At 37.4% G+C, this 20,816-nt stretch overlaps 1 protein-coding gene across 4 annotated transcripts; it reads right to left on the reverse strand.

The window, feature by feature from the left end:
* Positions 1-9: 9 nt before the first annotated feature.
* On the reverse strand, positions 10-20,379 carry LOC146166819 (VWFA and cache domain-containing protein 1-like). 4 transcript variants are annotated; one of them, XM_083390982.1, is made up of 26 exons: positions 20,159-20,379; positions 19,410-19,472; positions 18,161-18,322; positions 16,961-17,172; positions 16,205-16,364; positions 15,401-15,548; positions 14,925-15,002; positions 14,409-14,546; positions 13,954-14,015; positions 13,203-13,341; positions 12,567-12,716; positions 11,947-12,064; positions 9,957-10,068; positions 9,263-9,428; positions 8,312-8,448; positions 7,761-7,939; positions 7,026-7,136; positions 6,312-6,437; positions 5,509-5,698; positions 4,631-4,813; positions 3,875-3,975; positions 3,422-3,537; positions 2,217-2,380; positions 1,705-1,752; positions 1,526-1,570; positions 10-1,126 (listed from the first exon to the last, which is right to left on the reverse strand). In XM_083390982.1, the coding sequence occupies exons 1-26, from the start codon at positions 20,312-20,314 to the stop codon at positions 1,040-1,042; spliced, it is 3,351 nt and encodes a 1,116-aa protein (XP_083247108.1). In that variant the 5' UTR covers positions 20,315-20,379; the 3' UTR covers positions 10-1,039. The 4 variants fall into 4 exon arrangements, with proteins under 4 accessions (XP_083247108.1, XP_083247110.1, XP_083247109.1 ...); XM_083390984.1 differs by having other exon boundaries at positions 13,972-14,015; positions 16,961-17,175; XM_083390983.1 differs by having other exon boundaries at positions 2,217-2,374; positions 16,961-17,175.
* Positions 20,380-20,816: the final 437 nt, after the last annotated feature.

The following is a 20,816-nucleotide window of genomic DNA, read 5'->3' on the forward strand; positions in this document are numbered from 1 at the left end:
CGGTTAAATCTCAACTACAAAATGCAAGATGTTGAAGGCTTGTCCATCAAATTTAGAACTTAACCAGCTTCGTAATTTGCAACATTGTGACGTAACATATAGTTAATGGTCTACTTTGGACTTTATCGTACGTCACAACGCTGCAAGTGCTGTGCTGTACCCGATTGTTTAAAAGTATAGGTTACAGCCCGAAGTTTTAAATTTTAGGCCCAGTTGTAAGTGAAAAACTTTATTAGAACCACGTATACCACGTAAGATATCAAATAAACAGTAGCAAATTGCATATTGAATGGAAGTTTACATTCTTTGCTTTTAAGTTGCATACTTTTGTCATATTTGTATTTTGGGTTGAATATGATTTTTTAAGGTTTACCGGTCCGCAAACTTTGTTTTGAAATTTTACCGGTCCGTAAGATAAAAAGGTTGAGAACTACTGATTTACAGCTTGTGACCTTATAGGTTCCTAATTAGGTACTGCGCTTGTGCACGTGTCTTACCCGAGTACTGAGTCGGACTCAAGCAAAATAAACTGACTCCGTTGAGTCCCGAGTCCTTAGTACCAACTCAGACTTCGCAGCCCTGGTTATAATCTGCAATATGCCGAGCCTATATTGCTGCTTTTCCATCTCTTACCATTGCAACGACTGCAAAAACCTAACCCCATGTCACTATAAAGAAATGTATTTATAAATACGAAAACAAGAGACACTAATCACCATGACTAACCAAAAAATGCAAATCACAGTTGCACAAAAAAAACAAAAACAGCTGTTTGGTACCAGTCAGTATAGAGACGCATATAGATTAGACCAGAAAACGTACAGTATAAGTTGCAAAAAAAAAAAATATAGTTCTTGTTTCTGTACAAAATTTGCATAAAATAAACTAATATAATCTAATGTTGACAAATATGTAAATCTAATGTTGACAAATATGTAAAAAATAAAGATGCTCATCAACGAAGTATACAAGGCGTTGCAAATGTTAAATTAAAAACACGTGCTTTTATAACTTTATAAGAACAATAAAAACACTCCTCCTATTTAGCGTACATGTGATATGGCGGAGGTGGAAGGGTTGTATCGGGGGGAGGGGGATGCTGGTAGTAAGGATTTGCTGGCGGGGGCTGTAAAAAAAAATTAAAATGTAAACTTGGTATATGCCACAGGATTTACCTTTATGTAAACAGCATACCACAGGTTGATTAACGCAATCATATAGTTTATTATAAATTGTAATATTGAAAAAAGGTTATAAAGGGATTTGTCGGATATAAATAGCTTTACAAACATAACAAAACATTAGGTCGAAATATAAATACTTAGGACTATAACCCTAAAACAGGTAAACCTATATATTTTCGGTTAACTTTTATTCACAGTGCATTACCGTTTCTTAAATTTTATATACTTCACGCCAGATTAGATAAATCACACTATTAAGTAATATCGTTTTTTACGTGTTGATATATTCGCATTATAAAAATACAGTGCATTAGACGCGTTTAGGTGCGTAAACTTTTTACCTGGTCATAAACGTGTGTATTTTGGTAGACAGTTTCAGGTGCAGTCTGAAAACAAAATAAGATCGCTTAAATTGTTAATAATAAAAATATTTGCTCTTAAAAATACTGCTTCTATTTTTTTTACAACTATTAAAAGTATTTTAGTTGCGTTTACCAAACTTTTGTTTTTTTATTTTTACCTGCTGACTAGTGGTGTTTGTATTTTGGTGGACAGTCGGAGGTGCAGTCTAAAAAGAAGCAAAGCGCTTAGTTATCTAACAAATCAACCATATTTTTAATTTCCAAATTTTTAAACATGAATGCGTCTGCAGAGTTGCGGAAAAATTCCTGCTTCTAAACAGGCGTTCATCGTGACTATAGAGAAACTGATTTGCCGGTTTAGCAATCACAGCTCAATACAAGAACAGCATCACAGTTGGTAGGAGACAAGCTGAAACACTTTAGGTAGTAAGGAATCTCCCGCAGACAATACAATGTAAAAGAAAGATTCTTGTTTTTGGATCAGATAATCTTAAACTGTTTACAAAAACAGGTAAAACATTCAATCAAAAATCACTTAAATTTTAACAGAAATAGATATTTTATAAGGCATCATCAGTTTCTGTACAAAACGAAAACACGTAAAAATGCCAATAATAGAAGTTGAAAAGTAAAATATAGAATATCAAATTTAAAACATAAGAAGACTTACTGCTCTTCCGGATATTCTTGGCGCATTTCTTTGGCGGCGTTTCTTCTTCGTCTGTTGATAAGAAATAAAACTACCGAGACCAGCAACTCCGACAACGCAGCCGACACATATGCCGATGATTGCCCCTACGCTTAATCCACTTTCCTCATCGCTGGTGCCTGCAACTAAACATTAAAACACGTTACTCGAGTCTCAGTGAATTTAGAGAATATATTAAATCAGTGCTTCCTAACCTTTTTCAGTTCGCGACCTTTTAATGCAAGTTTTATTGTCCGACCCACAATGAGATATGACCGAGCGAATGCAAAACACATTAATGAGAAAAGAAACAATGTATACACATGCAATTTACAATTAATGCGAAACTTGAGCTTGCATATTGGATTCTTACGTATTTGTTACATTGTTGCATAAATGTTACGTAAATAAAGAAATAATTTCCCCATCTAATAGAAAACTGTAACATTCAGAAGTGCTTCGCGACCCATTGGTGGGTCCCACTGGTTGGCAAGCACTGCCTTAAATGATAAAGATCCGTAACCTTAAAACTAGCGATCCTCAGGACATTTGTAATGCTACATGTCTTATACATCAGAGGCTAATACATCGCAGAACATTATACTCTTTGAACCACCTTAAAATGGGATTTGACTCCTGCGTAAATATTTACCTTCTCTTTTAGTATTTTTAATAAGCATATTATTTAAAATTGTGAAAAAAATATAAAAGTGCACACAGCAAGGTATGCGAATATTTTATATTTAAGTAAACATTTTAAGAGGCAAAATTTCAGTCGTATTTAAAAACGTCCATGCAAACAAGATTAATGTAATCTCAGAGCGATCGATAAAGAAAAAGAGAGAGACAGAGTGAGAGAAAGCGAGGGAAAGTGAGAGAGCAAGAGAAAGAGAGAAAGAGAGACAACGCGAGAGGAGAAAAGAAAGAAGAAACCGGTGGAGAAAGAGAGAAAGAGAGAGAGAGAGAGAGAGAGAGAGAGAGAGAGAGAGAGAGAGAGAGAGAGAGAGAGAGAGAGAGAGAGAGAGAGAGAGAGAGAGAGAGAGAGAGAGAGAGAGAGAGAGAGAGAGAGAGAGAGAGAGAGAGAGAGAGAAAGAGAGAGAGAGAGAGAGAGAGAGAGAGAGAGAGAGAGAGAGAGAGAGAGGACGTAAAAGAAAACGAATAAATTGCTATTAATTATGAAAGAATACCTCCGATCGGGTAGAACGAGGTATTGTAGCAATATTCGAGGGACGATAAATTGACAACTGATGTTCCGACCCTCGTCAAATCAGCAATCTGTGGAGTGCATGGGTATGGACTTGTGCTAAAAATGAAAAATAAAAAGTTACGTTTAAGGTAGGCAGTCCTTGTATTCCTCAATTTCACCGCGAAACAAAATCGCACAACTTTTAGAGATCACTCCGAATTCGTTTTACTAAAATTACCGTTTATGGAATATTTTTTGGTTGCCTTGAAAAAAACTTTTGCAATTGCGCTTGGTTACCATTTGCTGTCCAATTAAAAGAATAAAGATAACGCAACAATTGACAAATTACCGAAATAAAACTCCAAAAAATTCATTACAGACTGAGATAAAATAAATTTACTTCTTTTAATTTAAAACAGAGTTATACTTCGATTTGACGAGTGAAGAAGTTTACCTGGTAAACGCGTAGGTGTTAGTGCAGGGAAAGTAGGCGTCGTTGTAGGAAGTGCAAGGGCAGGTGCAAGATGTCGACGTAGAACTGCTGCACGAAGGGGTCTACAGGGGTAAAACAGGAATCTAAACTATAACTAAATAATAACGTAGATAAACCATAGCGGAGTGGCATTGAACGGTTACAAGATAGTGTACCACTGATTAGAACATTCATGCACCAATCCGGTGTTCTAATTAAACCATTATCGTTGTCCCGTGCGACTTTTTAATTAACTGTTCTAATTATTGTATTTGCGTATTAATTTTCAGGGCCTTTGTTTTAGTTTGAGGGTGACTTATTTTGTATGAAATTGGCAACTAGCAAAACTAAAAAAAATGACTCAGCTTAAATAGTTAATAAACAATGCATAGAATTAACACTGTTTTGCTGGTTTTAATACCAAAAAATCAGTTCCGGATAAACAAGGTATCCACCATCCATTTACAGTTCGTCACAAAAGTAAATAAAAGATCACCATTAGCATCTTGTTTATATAATATGGATTAGGTTTTTTTTTCAACTGATTTTATGTTGTTAAAGATTAGTACCGGTTCATATACTTTAATCCTAATCAAATAACTTGCCACCAAACGCTATTCGCATTCATGTATTTCTTTTAATCAAAAGGCGGCAGTAATGTTATTTCACGCTTGGGATTTGAATACACCTTTAACATGAACGTTGTGATGCAACTGACAGTTTTCCCCAAATACTCACGTCGGAACTGCTCGAGGTAGAGCAATCACAAGTTGTGGTCAAGCTTGTGCACGTCTCCAACGTTGAAGTGTCGACCATGACGAGATAGGCGTTGGTCGAAGCGACTGGTATAAGTTGGAAGTACTGGCAGCTGGTGCCGGATCCAGCGGTGCGATCCACGTAGCGCGTTTGGTCGCTTGGGAACTGAAAAGAGGAAATGTAAGAGTTGAAGTGAAGATCGACAGGTTTGACCACGATTGTCAAGAATAGAGTCTGTTTCGTTTCTAGTGTTTTTTTAACTTGGTGACTTTTCCACAGTGTTTGTAAACAAGTCATTTTAAAATCAGTTTTGTCCCGGTCAAGTCGAACTCCCCCCCAAGTCATTATTGAAGCAAATTAATTTTAAGTCAAGTCACTGACATTAAATAAATAACTATTAGGTTTGGTATCTGTCCAATAATAAGCATTATCTCAACTGATTGTTACAAAAACGTAACGTATAGCAAGCAAATTCTTTTACATATAGAAGTTGGGTTAATTAACTCAATTTTATAAAAATTTTAATGAAAACACTTCAAAGTCATTTGGCACCATGATTTAAGTCTAGATGAGTTTTTTGCCAAAAGACTAAAGTTATGTTAAGTTATTTTTGGCAAATTCTTAAGTCAAGTCAAGCCTTTGAAAACATTGACTCACGTGCACTTAAGTCAAGTCATTAAACGTAACTATAGTTTGAATCTGCTTTGAGCAAGATTTTGATCATACCTAAAATAACACCAAAATTAAAAGTCTTCACTTTTAGTTTAAATCTAAAAAACGTAGAAAATCTAAAGTTGACGGAACTTTCTTTTTTCCAAATATCCAGTCTACAAACAGACAAGCAAAAGCGGGCCACTTACCAGGTAGGTCTTTTGTACAAGCGCTGTCTTGATGTCGGAGCAGTACTTTGCCTGAAGGACGTTGGACGAAATGAGGACGCTTGCAACTGCCGGCTCCAAGTCGGCGATATGCTTGTCGAAGACTTGGGAGGGGTCGGAGGCGAACTGAGGAGCCATGATCACAAATCCAGATTGGTCGATCACCAGACACCTGGCGTGGTTAGGCACAATATGACAGTTTTGTTTGAGAGTGCTTTAGCGATTAAAACGCTGGACGGAATATAGGCCAGCCTCCGAATTAATAACTGCAACGGTCTTTTCCGCACAAAAGAGTTTGTTTGGGAACACTTCAGCGTTTTTTCACGTTTTAGTTGCCGGCTTTGATGAACGCCTGGGATGTCCAAATGTATGGCATCGAAGACGATACCCGATGCCAAGCATTGTTTTTGAAATTTTGCCGATACTAGGGTAGGTGACAATCCGAGAACGATTTAATTTTGTTGCGACTGCCTTAAAAAACTATTAAACCATGTTATTATTCAATGAAACATTCACACCTATGTGTGTTAATAACTGAGATCTAGCCCTTCGAAGCTGCTTTTTGACTAAAGACTACGGCGTTGATCTCAGTTAGTAACACACATATGTGTGAATGTTGACCGGAGGTCGTGAGTTCGAACCTCACTGCAGGCTAGATGTTTTTCTAGTCTGCTCTGCTTGCATCATAGATCAACAGATTAGGTGAGTCTGCGATGGCTTTCGGTTTACCATGTTATTAGTTCGTTATTCCTCAAAAACCTTGTTTCATAGTTATCTATGCTCACTTGTATCTGCTATCCGACGAGTTGCAAAACGGGTAAAGCTCGTTGACTATTTCTTGGAATGCAGAGAGAACGAAGTCGATTCCCATCGCTCCCACTAAGTTGTCAGTTGCCGGGTTGTGACTGCTCCTGGTTGGACAAAAATAGTAATTTTGTTTAACTATGTTTGCTGTGGATATTTAAAGTTCATATTGTTGTTAACTGTGAAAAGAACCAAATCAGTTTTGGCGGCCCAGATTTTTTGTAACAAACAACAACCTATTTACTGTTGTATAGATGCATTTAAAAGCAATAAAAAAAACATAAAAATTAAAAATCTCTTACCACAATTAGAAGTCTGCATTTTGCTATCAATCACGCCTATTTAATTTACTATTATTGCATATACAGTACCATATCTTATTATTCAAAATTTCCACATGGTTTGACAAAAATCCCATTTTTTTTGGTACAAAGAACAATTTATTTTCGTATATATGCATTTAAAAACAACCAAAAAAACAACAACAAATAACTCAACAATAAGGTACAACATTGAGAGTCTCAATCACACCTATATAATTTCCTGTTGTATTACATAATTATGTCATATCCTATTATTCAGAATTTCCACCTAACATGGTATAAATATCGCCAACGAAATACTACCCGCAGTGTACGAACCACTGCATTAGTTTCTATAAAAAAGTATTTTAGCCCCTAGCTTTTCGCACGTACTTTCCCTCATACAGTGCTCCTGCCATGGTCACGATGCTTATTCCGCTCGCCGCGTCACTGTACGGTGGGGTGATGACGTAGGTGCCGCGGTTCGCTTCCGCGTGCTGGTACCTGATGACGTAAGACAATGGTCGGTCGCATAATGTATTTGTGAATGGAGTAAAAAGTTAACAGCACATTAGAAAGCAAGATAAGGTAGATTTTGAAATGAAACATGTATCCAAACTAGGCAACCGAATGAGTGTATGACTGTATGTGATACACGTCTAGGCTTTACATGAGGAACATATAGGCTTTTACATTTACACGTATAGGCTTTGCATTTAAAAAACATAAACTTTAACAATGATATCTCAGAAACATTGTGTGGAAACCTATAGTCTCCAGAGTTGGTAGCTTTATACTGTAAAAACAGTAAATAGGAAAGGTGTATTTTTATAAAAACGTTACGGTTGTATTTAACCAACATCAAGCTGTGCTACAATATCACACGATTTCCGAAAATTGTTTTCAGATAATTATTTCTCAATGCAAAAATTCGGGGCAATATAAATCGCTATTCAAAAACTGTAGTAAACATAACAGATTGTCAAACCATAGGGTTGTTTATTCAACTACCACCAGTCGTTTGTGACCAAAAGTGTAGGAATAAAAAAATCCAAAAAAGCAGTAAGAAAGGGCATTCCAGTTAGCAACCACCACAACCGGCACGAAAGCTATATGAACTCTACTGACCAACCCCTGACCACCGGGTCGTAGTTGCTGGGCATCTGGGTGCCTGGAAAGTTGCGGAAGATGCCGTCGCTGGAAGCTACGTAGCGCCAGAATACGTTCTTGTTCAGGTCGTTGCTGAGTGAAGGAAGCCAGAGGGAATCGGCCTTGTATGTGGCCACCACCATGTTCTTCACGCTTGACTGCCGAAAGGACGCGTTGTTAAATATGTGTTTATATGCTTTGCAAACAAGTCAGTTTGGAATTGCTTAAATTTCGGTCAAGTTTTTTGAAAAAAACCTTAAACGGTCAAGTGCAAGTCACGTCATTACCATCAAAATTTTAAAGATAAACTTATTTTAGTTTCAAGCAATAAATGTCACAAACAAAAAAATGCAGGGTAACATTTTTTGACTAAAATATTTTCAGTAAACATTTTAATTAGGTCAAACCAAGTCTTTACTTACCGAAGTCCAAGACAAGTTACAAGATTTAAAGATAAAGTATTAAACTATTTAAATTAACAACCTCATTTTAAAAAGAAACAGAAAAGAGCGAATAATTAACACATTTACCTTAATGTTCGGCGAAGTCGTGCTACTTCCTTCCATATAATTCTCTATTGTTTGAACGCTCGAAGCGGTCTCGGTCGAGGAAAGATACAACTCTGGGTCCGTGAACGATCTCGCTGCGAGAGCCACCGAACTTTGATCTATCACGATAAAACTTCAATACAGAGCACATGGCGTGGTATATTGACGTAATTTTGGTTTTCCAACAAGTTTAACATCTTGTTTCGGAACTATGTTCATTTGTGAATTACCATTGAACACCCAAGGAGTTAAACTATATTGCGTATATAACAATTCGTTCGAAAGGAATGTTGCCTATACCAGGGTTGTCCGATAATATCGGAAAGAAACCGATAACCGATACCACTTGACGAAATCAAGACTCCTGCTAAACTAGGATTGCATCTATGCCGATCGGATAGCGAATTAATCAATGAAGATCAAAATAATATATTTTAGTGTTTCAATGTGATTGATTTTCCATTTCGGGATTAGTAATTATTATATAGGGCGATTATTTTCAAGTTTGTCAACATTTACGCGTTAGGTCAAAATTTGTCAAAATTATTTCAAGTTAAAATCGATTAAATATGCACATAAATCGTTTACAAACTTCAAAAACTATAGCCATCTTTTTAAAATTTTCGTTCAGTGAAAATTTTATTAAAACAAAAATAGTTAACCTGAAAAAATAACTGATTTGTGTTCGATTGGTAGTAAGTAAAACATCAAAAACATGTGGTTGACACCACCAAGACAATAATGCAGTACTTCAAACAACGATGCGATGTTTAAACTAATGTATTTCTAATAAGTCAAAATTTGTCAAAATTTTAATTTTTTAGGTAAAAAAAAAAGATTTAAAATCAGATTGGATCTCAATGCGTTTTCGTCAAAAATATCGGGCCCAAGTATTGAAATAATTGGTCAAGTACCGGCTTCTCTATTACCTACCCTTGTCAGCGTAGTTTCCGGCCTGGTTGCAAGGAGTAGGCGGCGGTACCAAGTCGAGTCGGTGATAAAGGAACTGGCCGTTTAAGAGCGATCCTTGTGATCCTAGGACCGCCTGAGTGTCGGAATCAGCCAGCACCAGACATAGCGAGAATGTCGTGTCTGGGATCTAAAATGTGTTGACTGGTAAAGAAACGTATAGACATGGTCTAAAGTAGGTTTTTGTCCAGTTGCGAGCGGCTTAAGATTATTAGCAGAATCATAGTTTTTTTCTTTGAAAACTTGAAGACGAATTTAAACAAGGGTAAATTTCATTTTTTTAGCTTTCCGATGCAATTTGTTAGGTATTTACAAAACAATTGTGGAGTAACCACCTTCTTGCAATGGGAGAAGAAAAAAAACTAAAGGACTTAGTAACCTTTGCCATAAAATTAATGTTTGTAATAATGGGAATGTGAACGCGAAAATATTTAAAAACAAATAAAAAAATATTTGTTCTTTTAATGCAAAATAACTCATGCCCGACAGACATAACTCAAAAACTCCCGAATGTTGCAAAACTCCCGAATTCTGTTTTAAGGGTGGCACCCAAAAATCATGGTATTTTGTCTTAGGGCGCTCGATACATTAACAATCCAACAAAGGATTTTTTTGTGTAAACAGTTTAACTTTAAGGACTGTTTAAAATGCATCGCACCTGTTTCCAGTAGTAGGTAGATGCAACTGAAACTTGTCGTACGCCGTACATCTTACTGTCGCCCTGGGGAAGGATGCGTGTGGCCGTAAAAGACTTGTTCCCCGAACCGCCGCTTTTGTATTAAAAAAACAACGATTAAGCACAGCAAAACCAAGCAAACATCTGTCAAATCGAACAAACACATGGCTGGTTTGGTTTTCGAGCAATACAGTAGAGAAAACAAGATATTCTTTAAATAAAAATACGTGCACGACCGATTAGGACTCTTCCGTTTACACAAATTTGAGTTGAGATAATTGGGTTGCCAAAGCTTCGCTGTTATATGTATGGTTGTTTCTCGACTCGCTCCTCTCTGAGCCTGCATAGCTCAGTTGGTAGAGCGACGGTCCCGGCTTGACCGGAGGTCGTGAGTTCGAACCTCTCTGCAGGCCAGTTGTTTTTCTGGCTTGCTCTGCTTGCATCATAGATCGACAGATTCGGCGAGTCTGCGATGGCTTTTCGGTGTACTATTGATACGGAAGCCGTAATCGTTGGTCATAAAGCAACTTCCGAGGGGCTAGATCACAGATGTTATTAAACACATATGTTTGTGTGTGTCTTTCATCTTCGCTGTTATACCTACTCTTATTATTTGGGTCGCCGCGAAAGATGGTTTATGGTTTTTCAGTTTTATAATTAGCCTAATATGTTCCATACTACACCATCCATATAAAGCTAGCAAATTGTATCACACGTTTACATTCACTAATTGACTCTTCCACTCTATATTTATATTACTAAGTGATTTAAACCAGGGCTGCGGAGTCGGAGTCGGACTCGGGACTCGAGGAGTCGGTTTGTTTTGCTGGAGTCGGCCTCGGGACTCGTAAAACTACCCGATTCCCGAGTCCGACATGCGCAGTAACAAATTTCAAAGCTGATGGCCGCCAACTGGAAAATTGTCAAAGTGGAATAACATATGGTGGAAGATGTTCCAACCATGTATTGTGAGTGAATGAATTATATGACATCCCTATAAGTGTATTTCTGAATATAAACGTTACTTGAGTTACGTAAATTATCGAAATACAGGCTGTAGAGTGTGGGCCGAACTCGGGACTCGAAATAATCTCACATTTGACCGGAGTCGGACACGGAATTCTGGAGTCGGCTTATTTCTTTGGCCGGAGTCGGACTCGGGAGTCGGACTTGGTTATTTTAACCGACTCCGCAGCTCTGATTTGAACTACTGATAAAAAAGTGAATAATCAGATGCAAATCTACGAAGAGCAACGTCTGACAAACATAGACTTAATTTATCTCATAGCTTTCGTGGATTTCATTTACCTATATTTAGGACTAAAAAGCAATACAGACTCTTTAATGACCTAAACCTAGAAAATTCATAAATCAAGCATTTTGCTTATTCACGTCCTGATGGACTGCAAAGTGTCAGAATATTGCCAAAGTTTGCTGCTCGGCGTAATTAATGTTAACCTATATGAAGCTCTCAGCAGAACTAATGAAGGAAACGGCCAACGTTATCTTGCGATTGCTTGGCAATTAAACTAAAATAGGCTAAAAGGTGAAGTAGATCGAGATCATCTTGATTATTAAGGCGTTTCGATACGAGCTCGTATCATCTTCAGTTAATGTGACAGAGAAACAATTTCACTTATAAAAGGTGGGACGCAATTGTTATCATTCTGAGTTTCTATAGTTGGAGCATTATTCAGCACCTTCAGCGAACAAGTACAGTGGTGTTGATAAGGCAATTTATTATCAAGCTAAACCGTTGTGTTATGAATCTAAGGATCAACTGCAGATTTAAAAATGCTGTCCAAAGCAAAAACACCTATGACTGCTTTTAAACTGAAATTCGCTTCACGCTCCTGAAATTTACCCCATCTTAGAACCTAAAATAAATCCTGTCAACATATGTTTTTGTTTTATTGTTAGCTGTTTTTAATCATGCAAATCGAAAACAATTTGCGGCGACGCGTAACCTTACCTCTTCATCGAGTCGAAGACAGAAAGGAACTCGGAATCGCGCTCGAATGCAGTCGCCTCCACGAAGAGTGGGTCGGTGTCCGTGATGGTCGGGAAGAGCGGGTGGTTGATCACGAGACCTGAAAGTCGTGAGGGCGTCAGTTCGATTCCCGACAAAGCCGGTTGACAAATATGTAAAAATGCCTTCTGTACACTTGTATAATTCTCTTGACGAGAAAGGTAAATGTGGAAGTTCTCCAACCATGCAATGTGGGTAAATGAACTATATGAAAGCGCAATGAGCGGATTGCTGAATATCTACCTTATTTTGGTTACGTCAATAGGCGATCTACATGCTGTAGAGTCGGAGCCGGAGTCGGGACTCGACGAAATCGCACATTTGGCTGGAATCGAACTCGAGACTCGGGAGTTCGACTCTATCTTACCCGACTCCGCAGCCCTGTTTTAAACTATCCCTATATGTCTCTTTTATTAATTTATGAAATTTTATAGGGCACAGAAGAACCTAGAACTTTCTGATAAGATAATTCCACCTAAGTATAGTAGTTAACGGCAGGTTTTTAATACTGTTCTAAAGCTTTTCGCTTAGATCAAATGAAAGTTTGAATCCCTTGGATTCACCTGCTTGGTTGATGACGAAAGCATACGTGAGCTCTGTTGGTTTGAAGAAGCTGGACTCGGCCAGTAGCTCCTCTATGGTGATGTCGACAGCAGCCACGCCAGCCAGACTGCCGCTCACGTATACAGGAAGCGCGGCAGTGATCATGAGACCTATGATAAAACAAAAACCACTATATTATAACGTATATTAATTAGAAAATCTTAAACCCTAAAGCTTAGTAATGTCCCATGATTTCATTTTTCTCCTAAAATTGTATTCAAAAAAATATATATAAACCCATCCAGAATGAAAAGTTCTTAGAAACTTTTAAATAAATTGAGCAATTATTATAAACCATTATTTATTATTCCCCAGGTTAGGTATATTTTTCAGTTTTTCAGTGCCACCGCTAGGCATAGATTTTTCTGACTTGACGAAATGATTGGAGTTTCTATTTGGCGTGGTATGACGTCATTAACTTGAGCACAAGCGAAAAAAAGGCAAACCGCTAAGAATCTTCGTAAAGTATTACCAGTATTAGACTGATATTAACAGTAAAGCTGTTGTTACAAGTACTCAGCTGATGCCCCCACACGCTTTTACATGGCCATTTGTGAATAAGGGTAGAGCAATTTTCCGTAGAAGGCTTAACTTACCTAAACCCCAGGCGTCTAGATAGGGAACAGTCCAAATAGGCGAAGTTATGACGCTGCCTCGAATCGAAAAGAAGTTGTAGTAAGATGCCATTTCGTTTCGCAAGTTGGACGGCGTAGTGACTTTGGTAAAAATTCCTTGCTGTAAAAAAAACTTGTTTGGGCGTAGTTTATGGCTAACTATATACTAAACATAGGCTTACAATACATCCAGCTCCGCTTTTTTAAAGAGGGTTATTTTTAATTATCCGATGCCTTTTTTAGTTCGGGTAATGAAGCCTGTTCAACATAAACCTGCAGAATATGTAGCCGTTTTTACCAAGCGTTATATTATTAAAAATCAGCTCCTCTGGCATCTATATTTCTTTTCCAACGTTTGGGCAAACATATATTTCGCCTTCTTCAGGGTGAATGAAGTCGAACGAAATTTTCAAAACGTTAATTGGTGAAAAAATATAACTGCCAGTGGAGCTGTTTTTTTTTAATAAACAAGCAGTTGCATAACGTATTTTGTTTTACTACTGCAGCATTGTATATAGTATATTCGACGAAAGTTATTAAGCTCAACCAACATAAATTAGCTTGCCAACGTTGCTGAAATCAGTTAAACTTGCAAGCATTGGCAACAATTTCGGAAACACGCTTTACACTTAGTGGTTAAATAAAGTTAAGGCCAAACACTTGTCGTGCAGCGTTGCATGTTTTTAATTTATATACATTTTCGAGGTTGAAACCAGCAGTAATCCAGTCTCACCTTTGTGTCAGGCCCTACCTGCACGGTAGTTGCAGTTGCCATGTTCTGAAGCACGGTGAACTCTGTAAGGCATGCATGTCGGGTCATTATGCAAAGATAAAATAATTTGATAAACACTATTTTTGTTGTAAAAATATGCTGACTAAATTTGTGACTAAAACTATTTACAGTATCACTTGTTTTGTTAAAACGTTTAAATACCACATGATTAAATTGGTTTTATATGTTTAAAGGTTGAGTTTTAAAGCGTGAAGTGCAAGTTGTATTTTCCTCCTATAGTGTGTATAACGATCGTGATAAGCTTTTGAAGATAACATGATTATGCCTTTTAGCTGTGATTCTTATTCTAACTAATTTATTCCCGCATAAACACAGGTGGACGATTTGTATTTGTTTATTAACTTAGAAATAAAGCTATCTCACAAATTTTCCTGACATGTTCCACTTTAACTTACCCAGACTTCCCCCCATTCCGTAAGTCATCACTATCACACTGTTGTTAACCGCTGCGTTCCTCGAGGTCAGTGTGGACAAAATACTTGTGCTGCTGTCGGTAGGTTCACCGTCAGACATAAACAGGATCGCCCTGTCAGCTGTAACCGAAGAAAAATGGTTTAAGTATCGAAAAGGGCCAAATCCCATTTAACAAGCAAATAGTAAAAGCGCGCGATTAAAAAAATATACGGCGAACCTTTTTTATGAAATAATTAGGTTTTGTAAAATCAGTCTTGTATTATAAAGGATTTAGCGATCAGGTTAATCAGGTTACTTTTTTGCTAGTAAATAAACTTTAGATAACTTTTGATCAGACCAATCACGAAATTAACTTCATGAGATTTTACCGAATAACGAGCAACGGATGGTAGTGATATAGTTTGCTGAATTGCCGCTTACCGACTGAAACGTTCACTCACCAACAACAAAAGAAGCATTTTTTTGCAAATTTCACTCAACCAACGTATTTTACTTACACGTGAATTGCGACGAAGTGTCCAGATTGTCAAAGAAGTCAAAAGCCTTGCCAAGCGCGAGCCCGTAATTTGTGGAACCTTGATGTAAAACAGGGGGCGATTGCGTGTTTTAAAGCTAAAGACGTCGTGGCCCTTACAAAAGTCGGAATAACTAAAGTGTTCCAAATTAATAAACGAATTTTCCAAATTAATAAACTAAAATACAGAGAGACTTGAAAGTTAACTTTGCGTATCTTAATATTCGATTAGTATTTAAAACGCTTATCGTATTAGTTTAAAGCCCATGTTCGGTTTTATACTTTAATCTTAAAATTAAAATTTTAATAATTAAAAAATTAAAATTTGCTACTATAGTCTTAAAATATACATGTAGGATACTTGGTATTTTATTGTGATACCTGGAACAGATATATATATATATATACAGGGTTGATATCCCGTGGCCTATAGGTTTAATGTTTTTTTGGATAAGTTACCGCCGGGTGTGAATGTGTCCACGAATGAGTTGAACTTTTTGGTGTTGTAAGGTGTCGCGGTCGCGAAGGTGTTGGAATAACAAATGCTGTTCGGGACAGCACTTGATGTGAAGACCTCAACGTCGGTAGAGAAACCGATCACCACAAACTAAAAGGAAAAAACTTAAAGTTTACTAATAGGCTAAACTGTGTCGGTAAGAAACTACTCTTCTTATGCCCACTAATCAAGAAAAATGAGCATACACTTGCAGTAACTTGTGGTTTAAAGCTCCTATCGATGACGTTAACATTACACGAACAGGGTTATAAATCTTCGACTTACTTAAAAGTCTTACATAAGGGATATTTGTTCATTGACTTTTCAACTTCTTCCGTAAGGCATGCGCATATTCGCGCAGTACTCATTTTTTGCCGTAAACTGCTCATATTTTTGTCGTAAACTCAAGTATAGATAAAACAGTATTAGGTCGATATTTTTCTTAAACGCTTAGCTACATTAGCGGCATCTGGGAATTAATTTTGCTTACAACTTTAACAAATCTCTATGAAGTGACTCTCAAAGTGATGAGCAACCCCGTCCAATTAGAAAAAAGAAAAAGTAAAAAACACGGTGCACTAAATATTCTAACATTCACTTTATAACTCACACAACTACGTCAACAAGTTTTAATATAAATCTACGAGGGATGGGTAATATAAAATTCCATCATTCAGCAAGTTTTCAAGGCGTTGCCCGGAACCCTTACTTTTCATCAGTTTGACAGCCACTGCATAGATGTTTTTACTGTTTGTTCATATACATACCTGGTCGGATGGATTGAGTGTTGCTATGATGGTCTTTGCCGCCTCCTTGGCAAGCGTCATATAACTGACCCCGTTGTAAGTGCTGGACATTGACCCGCTTGTGTCGATCACGATTGCAATCTGCTTGGGCCGAGGAACGTTTGCTTCGATGTACCACGGCCTACATGTACAACAAAACTTCAACACTGTTTTTTCTTATAAAGGGTCACTTTTTAATTTATGTTGCTCCTCTAGTCTAGGGGTTCAACATTTTTACCGCGGAACCATAAAAAATTTTTTCGCCCCACGTGGACCACAGTAGGCAAAAAAATATAAAATGACGTCATAAATTTACCTCACAAAACAAATCGATTTCATAAATCTGCTGATTTAGGTCCAGAAATGTGAAAGTGAAATGGAATCTTGATATATTCAGTGCAAAGCCGTTTTATTTTTAATTAGTGTTTTCTTTGATAAGTTGAATACTTTTTAATTATACAATAATATTTCAAGTAGGCCTTCATGAACATATTTCTCTATATTTCCATTTCTCTCCAAATCAAATATATTTTTTTATACTTTTTTAATCCACATATAAACCCGAAAGATGGCTATATTAACTATATATACCCAAGAGGAAAAAGTACCATCACCCAAGCGACCAATGAAACCACCCTAGAAAAATTTTACTTTTGTTGTTTACATTCTGCTTTGCCGTTTTGCTTCGCTAACTTATAGTTGTACACTTGAGCCGAAGCGGGTCAAAAGTATTTTTACCGGTATCTGTTGTCGTAGGTGGTGCAACTTCCAATAGCCTTGTTGGCCGGAAACTGCGTGGTCATGCCTTGCTCGCTACCGTAGTACTGCCACTTTAGGGCGGGGACTGTGGCAAGATTGGAGACGCACTTGTTGAGAAACGAGCTGGCCAGATGAGTGGCGTTGCTCCACGCACTCTCGGACCGGCGTTCGCACACCTGGGTCGTTGACACCTGCTGGCAAGTAAAATTCGATATTTGACGCCATTTTGTGTATGTAATGGAGTTGGGATAGAGCCTAAAAGTGGTTGAACAGTGAATACACATATGCGTTAATTGTGCGCCTAAATTAAAATAGAACCTAGCGGTGAACATTATGACACCTTGCACAGAAGAGTTGACGAAAGACTTAATTAATATTTGGAAGTCCAAAATGAAATGCACCCGACAGGCGCTGATCCAGGATGTTTTTAAGGGGGAGGGGTCATGAATTTTTTTTAAGGCGTGACGTCACAAAGTTACGTCATAACGTGATGTCGCAAAGTTACGTCAAAGCGTGACATCACTAAGTTATATCTTAACGTGACGTGATAAAAGGTAACCCTAGGAACACAACACATTTAGCTTATTTTTAGGTTTAAGGTTGCAGAGGTGTTACTTCCGACACAAAATGTACGTTATAAAGCTGTTGTCATTTCGCACAAAGCGAAACGGCTTTATATAGTTTAAGTTTCCAAAACGTTCATTCTCGAGGGTGTAATAAGATGCAGGGACGCCTTTAAGCTAAAAGCATTTCACTAAACAGGCTCAGAGACACACTGGAAACAGAACTGTATATTTGCGTTAAGAGTAAAAAAAATGACTATACGTGTTGCGCCTAACCCCTGGTAACCGATGCTAGTATGTCTTACACCTGTGCAATAAAGAAAGAATTACATATCATTTATGTCGTCAACAGGATTTTAAATGTTACAGTATAAAGTCCAATTCTCAGATTATTATTCACATAAGATTTGCTTAACTTACTTTTGTTTTAGCAAACGCTGTCAGCGCTTTTCTAACTTAAAACGGGCTTGTTTATTACAAATAAAACTGGTCTGAAAAGCGATTGCATTAGCTGGTCGGTTGAACTGCTGTGTACCCACCGGATGCCGCATTGTAACAGTAAAGAAAATCTTTACAACCCATCAAGCCTGATTTAAAGCGTTAGCCAAGAACCTACCAGCTGTAGGAAGCGTGTGTCGTTGGTCAGCACTGAGTCGAGAAGCTGACAGCACTGCGAGGTTTCGGTGTCTGTAGCCCCGTGTGCAGCAACCGCCGCGTCTCGTAATGCGACCACGGCATCTTCGCGAGACTTAAACTTGTTCGAAATCACGCCCGCCATCTGCGGCAAAACGAAATCGCGAAATGAAAATCGAAGAATAGAAACATTGCGATAATAATTTGTGTATAATATTACCGGTTGCTACAGGACAAATCTTATGGTAATAGGGATTTTTGGCAGTTGCACTTCATAACTATGCAACTGTCAGAAAAGCTGTAATATAGATTCAATAATTTATTTTAGTCCGACATTAATGCCGCCGAATCTTTAGCAAATGACGTTACTGTGATTAAATCAGAAAATGTCAGGAAAACTAAAAGGGTATTAAAACTTAAAATAGATCAGTTACATCACCCCTTACTTTACAAATGCCCTTGAAATATGAAATATCTAGTACTCCGGTCCGATGTTATCAGGCATTACTTTACTAATTGAAACGCTTATTACTCTAATATCCACACCTGCGGTGCTGGCTTAAATGACAGAACACAAAATTACATGCTAATTGGCAAGATTTGATATTAACTTGTAAAAATACTGTGAAAACTCTACAATCCTTGACAATGAAATATTATGTTGTAAGGTGTGTCTAAGAAAACAGGTGTATATTCGTCAAAGCACGCTCGTGATGCCAAAGAATACCTCGCAGGTAAGTCTCAAAAGTAAAACAATTGCTTCCCTTTTGTACAATTTGCCGTTCAGACAATACCCTTTGGATGGGATTTCCGGGGTCCTTTGTTTGTGCCTTGTACTATTTATACTCAGTGACTCATAAAAAGTCGAGAGGTGGGTAGCAGGCACTTGTTGTTTTTTTGCTAACAGCGTATTTTCACCAAATTCAAAAATGAACCTGCACTGCAATAAAATGTTTACAATGGATGACAAATTACAGTGCTACCAGTTTCCCCGGTACCGTATATAAAAGCATAAAAAATCTGATAACAAAAGTTAAATTGAAACACGTTCAGACGCTTTCAGCCTTTCTACCCATTCACAAACTAGATAATATAAAAAAAAACAAGACTAGTTGATCTAGTCTAGACTAGAGCGCTCAATAGGTACATACAATCACAAGTATGAATGGACGAAAGCCCCCAAAAGAAATGGAAAAGTTAACCTTTTATGAAACTCACTATGTGGGACTTACTTCTGTGAGTAAAGCATCTGCTTCAAGAGGAACCCCGCTGTAGGACAAAGAGTCCAAATGGCTCTAAAAATAATGTTTAGTGTGTTACTGTTAATAAGTTAATAATTTAGTAAATTTAGAGTTTTCCTCAATAAGACACGTCTGTTGGACATCTAAATATCGCCCAAGTGGCAATTTTCCACCGAATTACAACTCGTAAGGTCTACAATCAACTACAACATGCATATTAAGTTGTTTAATAATAATTTATCTTTACTTCGACACTGGAAGTTACAGTTTTGCTCCCGATTGAGCACCGAACAACGTTGCTACTGTCATATAACGACGACGGTAATGTTTCAGGTAATTAGGCCGAAATTTATTATTTTAATTAAATAATTGTGTGGGAAATTTATATTTCGAGATAGTAAACGCCGAACAAATGAAATTGGTTTCGGATCGCCACCCGTGCTATAAGCTATAGTATCGAAAAGACATTACTGCGTACATACTTATTTCAAAAAATGGCTTGACTTGCAATTAACAGCACAAGGGGAGCAACACAAATGTAGTCCAACCCTTATAAGCAAGGTCGTTAACTTGCATGTTTCTTGCAATCCTAAAATAGTTCAATAACCCGAAGATGGGCGATATTTTTTTGTTCTGTCCAAACGCACATTAACGAGGTAAGTTTACTAGAAACACCTCAAAGATATTAATAAATGCCTTTTTTGCCACATCGAAAATGACGGGGCCTATATGCTATATACCTGCATTTCGTTGTACTTGAGCAGATCGTTGACTATGGTTGTAACTTTGTTGGTCAGCAAAGCTGGGTCTGCGGAAGAGATTTCACCCTGTCCCAAAACGACACTGCTGCTGCATATTGCAGCAATGCAAAACACAATAATCTCGATTTTGGACATTTATTAAACAAACTGTTTAAAAATTAACAGAAGTACAGCCAACGCTAAACTAAAATCATAAGACGAATTATGACGATATTGTGATGACGTAAAACGATCAACGGCCAATTAGTATTGCGAAGAATTAGGTAAAGTAAATTCTCATCCCGAGTAAATTAACGCAGATTGTGTTGTTGGCTGACTTAAGACTGTATAAATATGTCTGGTCCTAATGATTTAGGCCTTGTGGTTCTTTCGTGTTCTGTACTACAGGTTACCTTACAAATAATATCAGATGCTAAATGAGTCTTTGATAGTTGTTTCTTATTCTGCTACGCCGGACGGGCAACAAAGAGATTTGCATTCTTTATGGTTTGCTTGTCGAAAATTATCGCTATGTTCTGAAACTAAATAGCTGGGGGAAGCTGCTCCAGGAAAAAAATGTTTCAAATTATATTAGGTACTAGATAGTTACGAAACCAAAGTTTATATAACGCAAACTGAGTTTCAAATTATCTCACAC

Source organism: Ascidiella aspersa, chromosome 1, assembly GCF_963924565.1.
Source record: "Ascidiella aspersa chromosome 1, kaAscAspe10.2, whole genome shotgun sequence".
Lineage (NCBI taxonomy): Eukaryota > Metazoa > Chordata > Ascidiacea > Phlebobranchia > Ascidiidae > Ascidiella > Ascidiella aspersa.